This window comes from Cavia porcellus, unplaced genomic scaffold (genome assembly GCF_034190915.1).
Source record: "Cavia porcellus strain 051 isolate PalLab524CR breed Dunkin Hartley unplaced genomic scaffold, mCavPor4.1 scaffold_30, whole genome shotgun sequence".
NCBI classification, from domain to species: domain Eukaryota; kingdom Metazoa; phylum Chordata; class Mammalia; order Rodentia; family Caviidae; genus Cavia; species Cavia porcellus.
In genome coordinates, this window is record NW_026947513.1 from 29698225 (window position 1) to 29709883 (window position 11659).

Sequence of the window (11659 nt, forward strand, 5' to 3'; positions counted from 1 at the left end):
GTTTTAGTTTATTTTCTATTATTTAGTTTCAACATACATGAAGGTATGGACAACTATTTTGAAGAGAACAAGATACATTACAGTAGCCACTATTGATCTTCCTACTGTCTGGTTTTGAAGGTCTATAATGCCTTTATTATTCTGTTTTGATCAGTTTTATACTATTTTATTTTGTATGAATTCATTGTGTGAAGATATAGACAACTATTTAGAAGAAAACAAGAGACATTATGGTTGCCACTGTAGATCTCCTGTCGTCTTGCTTTGAAATCATGTGTCACTTACATTGTTTTCTTCTGATATGCTTTGTTCTGTTTTGTTTTGCCCTCTTTAAAATAAAAAAAAAAATACAAAGACACAACTACTACCTTCAAGGAATTTATAAGCTTATAGAAAAGACACATAACAATTCTGACACCTTAATAGACATTTTAAAGAAAACATTAGTTCACTGGAGAAGAAAGACTATATAGAGGAAAGAAGCTTTCCAGAGGTTCCTACCTAAGAGATAGCAACTTTGTTTCCTATAAATAAAGAACCACTCCTTAAGGTATCTTAAGAAGCAGTGCTTTTATGCTGTGCATGGTGGCATACACCTGTAATCCCAGCCCTTAAGAGGCTGAGTTTGAGGACAGCCCAGGCTACAGACTGAGTTTAAGGTCAGTCTGAACTACACAGTGAGACTTTGCCTCCACAAAAAAAGAAAAAGTTTAAATATAATTTCTACTTATTTTAAATAAGGACACAGTTACATGATTGAAAATTCAAAACACAGACGTTTAGTAAGATAGTGCCTTTCTTAGTCCCTCTTCATTTGTTTCATTAATTTCTCAGTTTGCCCCTAGTCACCCAGCACCCCTCTGCCGAGGTAGATGATGTCATCAGTGCCATACACAAGCTCCAGATAAATTTAATGCATTATAAGCAGTGTTAATATGTATTTCTCCATTTTTACAAATATCTTGTTAATTTAATGAATTTGTTTGTTTGTTTGTTTGTTTTTGAGGTTATGTAGCCCAAGCTGGCCTTGATTTTGCTATGTAGCTCAGGTGGCCTCAAACTCAAGATCCTCCTAGCTCAGCCTCCCAAGTGCTGGAATTCCAATGGCTGTTTTTAAATACTTAACAATTAGACGATAGAGAGCTCTATGTTCTGGTTTGGCTTAAAACCTCTATGTTAGTCCAGTAATACAATCCATTCATGGCTCCTGCTCTGGTAGCATCCATCACCATTCCTTCATTCAACAAATGCCTTTTGAGTAAGAGGTACTGTTCTACGCAATGAGACACAGCAGTGACTAAAACTGGCAATTCCTGTGCTCTCAATGAACTTGTTAGTGGAAATTTCCTCCATCATTAGAGTGCATATGTACTTGTCTAGCATGAACAGGGCCCTGGGTTCAATCTTCAGTACGTATTTCCCAAGAAAACCACTTAAACAGGAGGAAAACAGGAAAAGAAAAATTTCGCCTCCTTGTCAAAAAATATTCCACATATTCCAGGAAATGACGGGCAGGGACTAGAAAACAATGTTATAATACATTTACATTCTCAATTTCTTATTTGCATTGGCATTGACTTCAATTACTATAATTACAAACACCCTATTATGGAAATTTATAAATAAATTTTTATTATAAAGGTTTCTAAGAGACTTTTAAACCTCTTTTTTAAAGATTATTCCTTTGCTGATGCATTTGTTCTGTACCTATCTGTTTTCCATTTTGGTAGTTCTTTGCATTCTGTTTTGTTTCACTATGAAAATTCTGGAAAGCTGTTAGAGGTGTAGCGATTATTGTTATTTTGATAGACAAAAGGAATATGCCAGGAAAACTGTTGTTTATCGCACTTTCTCCATTGCTGGCAAATTAATGAAATTTCCTCAGTTTTCAAAGCAATTGAAAAATTATCATTTCTCACCCAGATACTTGTTTTACATCTTTTTGCTTATTGTTTTCTCACCATCCATCTCTTAATCTTATACAACTTCACTTCCAATTTATTTATCAAACCTGTTCTGACTAGAACTTTCTTCTTTCTCCAGATCCTTCTAGAACTCATCTTTGATGTCTATGAGCATACTCTCCTTTCTGGATGCCGCTCAAAGTTCATTTTCTATAGTAACACTCATTTGTCATCTAATGAGTAGTAAAGGACATCAGTGAACACAAGGATGGGGAAGAAAAAATAAATGGAAATGAGCCTAAGAGCTCAGAGGCAGAAGTGAATCACTGCAGAGGCTCAGTGAGGGCACGTTTTTACTTTAAATGCAAGAAGAGATTTAGAAGTCGCTTAGAGCAATGGCCTCATTCTATAAACTAGAGAATGAGGTATATGTATGACTCTGCTTGCAAGTAACAGAACACAACAATAAGGAAATATATTCTACTACATCCTGTGAGGTCCAAACTTTGCACGGCGACCCCAGGGCTACTTTTCATTGCAGCGTCTATCATGCATTGTGTTCACTTTTGGATGTGAGCAAGATGGCACCGCAGTTTTATGACTTCAGTCCTGCAAGGTGAAGTACGAGACTAATGAACGAAAAACCCTATGTTTTTATTCCTGAGTTACTTTGCAAGAGTAAAGTAACTTGATCAAGAAGGCTTAATATTTGCCCTATTCTAGGACTTGCGCATTTCTAAAGGCATAACTGACTAGGAAAATGGGATTTCAAGACTGACCTGGATGAAGCCTAGAACTAAGCTTGAGGCAGCATGAGTGCTGGACAATCAAGGTTAAACAAACTGACCATAATCAAAACATTAGATATGGATCAAAGTGTAACTTTTATTCCTGTATTTACCCTACTATAATTCTAAAAATTTGCATATTTTCTTGTTCTCTAATAATGGATCCTACTGTTCTTTTTACAAACTTCTCTAGATAACTTACTTTTTTTTTTTTTTTGTCTGTTTCATTTTTATCGGTACCGGGGATTGAACTCACGACCGCCTGCTTGCAAGGCAGGTGTTTAATGTCGCTGAGCTAAGCCCCCAGCCCATAACTTACCTTTTTTTTTCTGGTTTCCTTAGGATTCTACAGTAGCAATGGCATAAGCACTGACGTTAGAGCCAGATTGCTTTGATTCAAATATAGACCCTGCCTCTTCCAAATATGTCACATAGGCATGTTATTTAATTTCCTTACTCACCTATAAAGGATAACAACAAAATCTATCTTATAGGTTCTGTGAGAAATAAATAATGTATATTAAGTGCTCATAACAGTACCTATTACATAATAAGTCTTCTGTAAGTATGTAATATTATTAATAAAGGGCATCTTCTGTTTTTGCCTCTCCAGGACCCCTTCTCTCTGCTTCTAATATATGTTCCAACTTTTCCTTCAAAGAACCAGCCCTCTGGCATGCCATATGGTCTTAGTACAATTCTTAGTATGAACAGCTCCCAAATGGGCAAAATGTGGGTGGCAAAGGGTAAGATAGGTGAATCTGACTATTTTCCCCTAGATCTGAATCTTATACAGACAGAAAACAGGTAAAATTCAGTCTCTCTGATGTCAAATCTTGAAGAGGTATTTCCTGAGTTCCTATTCCCTGGATCTTTGGAACTGTTTTGTCTTTTCCAAAATCTGATTAACACTCTCCCTTTGATTCTATTAGCTACCCAGAATCATTTAACAAATTCCCTTTTCTGCTAAAAAAAAAAAAACACCAAAATTGATTTCTTGAATAGGACTTCCTTATTAAATCATGAATAGTTTTATTTTTGTCACTGATTGTGTCCTTAAATCTTCTGAAGCCTACCCTACATAGATAACACAGTGGCTCTGAGGTCAAACAGTCTGGGCTCATTTCTAACTCCATCTCTGTGTTACTCAATGTATCTTTGGCTCATTTTCCTTAGCTGTAAAATGGGGAAATAATAACATTGCATCACTGGGTTACTTTTTGGTCATAGGAGAGGTGGGAAAAGGAAACTGAGGTAGCCTTGCCAGCTTCTTCTATGGGAAACTATCCATGAAATGGACACACACAAACTGATTCATATAACCAGTCCAGGAAAGAAATTTATATAATAGCCCTACAAAATGTGAAAAAGGGTACTCTGGCCTATTGTTATGTTTAATGAATATGATTCTTACCAGGTTTAAAATGTTTTTTTCTAAATGTTACACATTATGAGTTTTCAACTAGACCAACTCTTCATTGTTTCTTTCCTATGGGGATACTAAGTATAGGACAAGAAGAAAAAGGAAAAGGGAGAAAAACAATAGAAAAAACTATATATCTTACTTGGCTTGTGCAAGACAACCTGGTGCAACCACATTCTGATTCTCCTCCTGAATCTGGAGTGCAGTGAGCTCCAGCATGTTAACCATCACGTCATTTGTGTGGCCTGGGAGCTGCGGAAGCACTGAAATGATCTTCTCTACCAAGTTGTCTCCATGATGTCCAACCGCTCCTGCGTAGGCAGGCAAGAAAAGGTAAACACACAAGAAGGGAGGAAAACTCAACTGCATAAATTCTTCATAATGCTCCTTCTGTCAAAAATAACAGATATTTTTTATTTTCTGTTGCACAACTCAATAACACAAACCTAATACTTTGCCATTTAAAACTAATTATATTCAAAATTACCTACTCAATGTGTGCCTCACTTAATGCCACAAGGGCTGGTATTACCTCTGGTTACTATAATATCCCCCAGCACCTAGCACAGTGCCTACATGCAGCAAGCTGAATAAAATATCAGCATATAGTCAACCAACTAAATAGTGTCATGGGCAGAGGCTAAAATTTTAAAGCTGACTTTTATTTTCATTTTACTGTTTTACTTTTGCAAACACACTAAGTCCCAGAACAATAGATCTTCCATCCACTACAGCCATATGTTCACAACAATAAATGCCAGGTCATCTAGTTCACTCCGCACTCACAATGTCTAGCATGAAAACTGGCAGCTAATGGGTTCTCAGTAAATACTTATTGTATAAAAGCAAGAATATGTGGACAACTGGTAAAGTACTACCCTGTGATTGATGTTTTCTGTGTACCAAGCAGTGATCAAGAAGTTTTATGTAGTAATAAGAACAGCAGGAGTAATAAAACCCAAAATGTATAATTGCTATTGTAAAAAAGAGAGAAAAAGAAAGTGCTCTAAAGGATATAATTGCAGTATTTTAAGTGTGTAAGAGAGATAACCATATTAATAAGTTTTTGTTGGATCATTGAACAGAACTGATTGCAGTCTCACTGTTTGAATGTCCACTTTGTATGCTTTAATTTTGTTACTTGAACAACTGTTTCTAAGATGACAATATGTAATTTATCAACTAGTGATTTCTTACAGTTTATTTTTTTTTGAAATTCTGTATTATTTTTACTCTTTTTCCTCTTTTGCTTTTTTTCTCTTTAAATAAAATTTAAAAAAATAAAAAAGATGTTTTATGTGTATTAGCTCTATTAATAATTAATGAACTCAAGTTAAAATCCAAGATTAGGGGCCTGGGGATTTAGCTCAGCAGCATAAGCACCTGCCTTGCAAGCGTGCGGTCGTGAGTTTAATCCCCGGTACCAATAAAAAATAAAAAATAATTAAATAGGAAAAAAGTCCAAGATTAATGACACACTCTAATCCTTTTTCCATGAAGCCAAGTTATTTCTACAAAACCCATCCCTGTTTAGAAGTCATGACTCCAAAAATGACTGGGACTTATAATAATTCTTTATAATTCAATTCACTCCAACAATGATTTGGCTGTATAAGTCTTTATAATCAAATGCACTTTCAATTAACTAACACTGATTCTTAATGTCTATCTCTCTCTCTCTTTCTCTCTCTGTGTTCATTTTTCCCAAGTCACATTAATGGAATAGAAGAACTAGGTAGAAAAGACCAAACCAAGAACCCAAAGAATCATTATGTTCTTCTTCATCACAACAGCTAATACTTATCAAGAGCATATGACAGTGGTGGCAAACCTATGTCCTGCATGTTATTTGTATTTCTTTTAATAGAAAAGATGTTAATATGAGATATTTTTCTAAACAAGACCTAAGTATTTAGGTTCAATTGCAGTGTTGACCCTTTGTAGTAAGTAAGTGGGTTTGGGGTTGCAGTTTAGGCACTCATCTCTAAAACGCTCCCCTCACTGGCCTATATATAATACCATGTGCTAGGTTCCATACTGCATATTTAATTCTTACAATGACTTTAATATGTAGATATTATCATATTCAATTACCCAGTAGAAAATGAACTTACATCACTCACTCATAAGTACTGCATTTCTATAACTGTCACTACCACTGTAGTCTCACCTGCCTCAGTACAATCAGCACCTCTGGGGGAAAGCTGCATCTACATCACCATGCTCCTGGGTGCTACTGTTCACCTTCTCCAGATTAACAGTATTAGGTTACTTGTGGTGTCAATAAGCACAATTTTATTTTTACTGACTACAAAAGAAGTAAAAGTACTTAAACAATAGGATTCATGGGACAGTTATTCATCAAGGAAATATCAGCCATATGTATTACTAATATAGAATCATAATACAATGTTGAAACATTTTTTACCAAATGAAACTGTAATGATTTTAAAGATAACTAGGATAAGTATCTATAAGATATCCATTAAAAGACTTCACTCTAGCTTCATTACCTCCAAGGTCACTGCTTTTGGCACTGAACACCACACACAGATGACTTCACCCCACTCTAGAGATCTCTCCTCCTTTCCCATGCTCCAAACCCTGCACCCTGGCCAGTGCCTTCCTCCCCATGACGTACCAGCCATTTAGACTGAATTATGAAAATAAGAAGCAAGCCAAGCCCTTATGCCTCTGAAAGTGGCATGACTAACTTTTAGGGGTTCACTCTCATTGGTTTATTATCACACCTTGTTAATTCTTCAGCATTCAATTGAGATTGTTTTTTGTAGTCTTCTCCTGGGCCTTAAACAGAGTAGTTAAATTTTCCTTTTTACTTTTAATTACTGCCCTAAATCTACAAAAACAAGCTTCCTATTTATTCCCTTAAGAAAAATGCCTTTCAAGACAGAGTATTGTTTCATATGATTTTATGCACCTAAAAATACAACTTCACTAATTTAAAGATGACCTCCAAAGTTAAGCTAGTGGCAGAAAGATGCTTAACACATACAATGTGAAGTTTTACACTAAAAACTCTCACTTTGATAACTGAAAAACAAAAGATGCTAAACCTGGACACTTACAGAAAAACCCAATATTGTCATACCAGGTAGCTACTTAATACTTATACTGTTTTTGTTAAAGAAAAACGTTTGAGCCTTAATTTCTTTAATCATGAAATGAAAGCTAATACGTAACTCATCTAACTTGTAAGAAGATCAAATAAAGTAATGTGAAAGTAATTTTTTTTTTTGAGACAGAATTGTCATAGACAATAAGTTAGGCAGAAACATTATAGGCAGTCAGGCAGGTCTAGGCCCTCACAAAAGATGGTGCAAAAGGTGAGAATGCATTACAGCTGTGAGTGAGGCACTTTCTTTCATTCATTGAAGGCCAGAGTTCAAGACAAAGATGAAGTGACTACACCTACTTTCCCAGAGATAAAAAATAATGATTGATATTTTAAATAGGCATCAATCACCTGGGTGGGGGACCAAGACCTTCACCCTCCCTTTGAGGACTACATTTGTAATCTTATTGATCATAGTTTTGTCCAATCTTATACCCACCTCATGATTTCATAATCACCTCGTGATTTTGCTCTATAAAACTTCCTTTGAGGAGTGGACTGGTGGGCAACATACTTTCTGGCCCCCTTCTGTCTCTCTTAGACATAAGCTATCTTTCCCTCAATAAATATTTCCTATGCTTAACCTTTGCTGTTGCTTAGAATTCATTCTTTGATTTTGGAAACATGACCTAAGCATACCAGCCTTCAAGCAGGTTAAGAGATATATCATTTTGAGATCCTATATCATTTCTATATCATATTTGAGGTTTCCATCTAGATAATTGCATCAAGATAAGAGTTTTGTTTTGCTTCACAGATTTTGGATTGTGACTCACTTAGGTAATCAAAACTTGTCATCCTTGTTTGTCAAAGGCTTATGCCTTGAAATTTTATACCTTGACTTTAACAATTGTTTATGACTTAAAATTTTATGCCTTGTCTTTTATACACATTATTTTGTTAAATTGAGAGTAAATTTAAATTAAGATCATGGGTACTTTAACAGTTGTTTACGATTTGAATTTTTATGCCTTATCTCTTATATACATTATTTTGTTAAAATTGATAGTAAATTTAAATTAAGATCATAGATATGTAACTATCTATGATGGTAAGTAATAAACCACTATTCTAAATAATAACATTACTTTCAATAGCATTACTCTAAAAATAGTACTTTGAAAAAAGAAAAAGAGGCAGGCATGGTAGTGCATGCCTATTATCCCAGCACTTGGGAGACTGAGGCAGGAAGATTGCCATGAGTTCAAGGCTTACTTGTGCTACACACTGAGTTCAAGGCCAGCCTGTACTACATAATGAGAGCTTGTCTCAAAAAAAATTTTTTTTAAAGATTTGGAAGACAGATTTTACTGAGACAGACTGTTCTTAATTATCCCTCTTTATGCTACACGGAATGTCAAGATTGTTCTGCCTCAGTCCCTTTATGAGCTGATCTTTCTCTGATCTCATTTCTGATACACTGTACTTTCCTTTGGAAGCATACAAGATTAGAGAAAAAACTGAAATGCCACAAATTTTTCTTCCTGCCCAACAACTAAGAACCTTTAACTTAAGCCTGTAGAAAAATGAATGTTTGTTAATACCAAAGACAGGGAAGTCATCTTAAATGAAGTTAGCTCAGGCTTTTATCTGTCCTTTATAGAACTCTAACAAACAGTAGCTTTTCTGCCAGTTAGTTAAATGCTCTTACATTAGTTGCCACTCTTAAACCAGAGGATAGGTTCCCCAGCAGCTTCAGGTCAATCCCTAGTGAGGTCTCTGGAATGTTTAACAGACTGGCAGCTGGATTCTTTTCTGGAGACAAATCTCTGGTTGCATGGAACCACAGATGAAAGCTGAGAGGACAACTGAGAGGTCATGGCAAAGGAGACTCTGTTGGAGAGTCAAAGATTCCTCCCTGAGTCCTGATAGCCTGCTTGCGTATTTAGCAGAAAAATCTCCATTTATCTATCATCCCTACATGCACTCATCAGTGAGGTGAGAAGTAACTTTCTCAGCAATCATTTGGTATCCTCTACCCAAAGTAACCAGAGACAACATTGTTAGAGCCGTCTCTTAAGCCTCCATTAAGAACTGAGCTACAGGTTTGGAATTTTCTCTCTGCTAGTAAGTTATAAACTCACCCTAAATTGTTCACCAACTCACTGGCAGTAGACTTTAGAATCATCTTGTAGTTAGATAGCACTTCTCTCCAAGAGGCAGCTTACAATTGTTTGCTTTCACAGAGGAGAATGGCTATCAAGTAATTTATACCTGTACCTTACATATGCTAACTAAGAGAAAAAACTAATAGTTAGAATTTCTCTTCTTTTATGTGCATGTAGATTGACAAATGTACCTTTACTGACATATATATTGTGTTTGCAACACAATGGATGTAAGTTTAACTGTGAGCTTCAGAGACACAAAAATTTTAAACTTTAGAGTGGACTTTGAATGAAAGGAAAAGAAACCAGCCTATTGCTGGACACTGGCTTGAGTCTCTTGGTCCTTCTTTCCAATCCTGGCCTTTTTTCCAGCCACCATACCTCAGTGAAAAGACACTCTGGAAAGGAAGTAACTCCCTATTTCTAACAAACACTGGGCTTTAACTATTTTATTTTTTATACATTCCTTTTTAATTATGCCTGAAAGTCAAGTTCCCCTCCTGGGGAGAGTTATTTTATCTTGTCTGGATAAAGTAATATATATTGCACCAGGTCAGGTAAGCTACCTCCCCCTCATGGGGACAGAAGTAAACCCTCACGTATGGGCAACTAAAGGTGGGGTCAGTAAAGCAGTAAGAGTTTCTCCAATACAAATACATCTCAAAAATCCTAATTTTCCTCACCAGAGACAATACCCCAAGGCCTAAATTTAAAAGAAGATTATTATCTATAACTGATGATTCAGGGCACGATGTTTACTGAAGGCCTATAGCAGGCAGTGACAGCCGTGGGCCAGAAAAAGAACCAAGAAGTCAGCCCACCCTTCCCATGAGCCAGCGCAGCGATGGGCCAGGAAGAGAATCAAGGAGTCCGCACCTTTCTTGTGAGCTGGAAAGAGAAATAAGAAGTCATCCCTCCCTTCCCATGAGCTAGCAGCAGTCATGTGGGCTAGGAAGAGAACTGTTATGGTTGATACATTTTGTCAACTTGAGCAGTTTAGAAGATACTCAGCAGAGAGCCAGCCAGCTTTCTTACTTTGTAAATGTCCTCATCCTGTGCAAGAGAAGGGCAAGGACATTTTGTGAGTGTTACACTGGCCCTGAAAGGCTGGGAGGGGGGTCTGGCCTGTGTACAATATAAAGGAGGAAAAGAAGCTTGCTCTGTCCTACTTTTGCTCTGGCTGCTTTTCCTGACTGCTGCCTTAAAGTGTTGACCCTGTGCCATGCCACTCTGCCTTGGAGTCAGCTGATTATGGACAGAAACTCCACAAACAGTGAGCTAAATAAATCTGTCCTTCCTTCGAGTGTCGTTATTTTGTCCTAGCAATGAGAAAAAAAGAACCAAGAAGTCACTGCACTTCCCATGAGTCAGAAACAGTCATGGTCTAGAAGATAACCAAGAAGTCAGCCTGCCCTTTCTGTGAGCCAGCCAACATGCAGGCACCCTTCCCGGGAGCCAGTTGACACTCCCCCTACCCACTGCCGCTGCCATGTAGGTAACCAGCTGATTCAGAAGAACACAGGCTGGAATGATACCAACTGAGGCACAAAAACAACTTAATCCTTGTACTGACTGATTGACTTTGCAGGCCTAGGGCCAGTAGTCTGAGCAACTATTTAGAGGATAACAATATGCAATATAGCAACTATGGAGGATTTCTTTCTGTCTTGTTTTTGAAATCCAAAATTATTCTCAGCTTTATTTTGCTCCATTCTATTGTTTTGTTTTATTCTCTTTAAAAAAAAAAAAAAAAAAAAAAAGCCTGTAACAGCCCATGCAACTCTGATGTTGGGAGTTCAAAAACCCAATGGGGAGGAGAGGTTGGTACAGGACCTTAGAATGATAAATGAGGCGTGAGCACCAATCCACCCAGTGATAACTAACCCATACACTCTCCTTTATTAGTTCCCAGAAGATGCTGGTTGGTTTTCAGAGCTACATTTAAAAGACACCTTCTTTTGTATTCATTTACATATATATTCCTGCTTTCCTTTTTCCTTTCAAAAGTCTCACACCCAGGCCTCTCAACTGACATGGACTGCGCGTCCTGAAGGACTCTGAGACAGTCCTCATCTTTTTGAATAAGAGCTTTCCCATGACTTGGCATATTTTGAATTTTCTAAGGTCTTGGTTTTGCAATACATAGAGGATATACTTTTATGTGGCCCCTCAAAAGACCTCTCTAGCCTAAGCACCCATGCTGTGCTAAATTTCCTAGCAGATGGAGACTACCAGATTTATAGGTATAAGGCACAATTTTTCAGCCTTGAGGTAAAATACTTGGGTCTTATCCATACCTGAGA

At 36.9% G+C, this 11659-nt stretch overlaps 1 protein-coding gene across 3 annotated transcripts in view; it reads right to left on the reverse strand.

Annotated features, from left to right (window-relative positions):
• The window catches only part of Scfd2 (sec1 family domain containing 2), a 446638-nt gene that overhangs the window by 419589 nt on the left and 15390 nt on the right, over window positions 1-11659 (reverse strand). For all 3 annotated transcript variants that reach the window (XM_003471656.5, XM_023565858.2, XM_013154490.3), the window contains exon 2: window positions 4258-4426. In XM_003471656.5, coding sequence (XP_003471704.2) covers window positions 4258-4426 — 169 coding nt within the window. The remainder of the gene's footprint in view (window positions 1-4257; window positions 4427-11659) is intronic.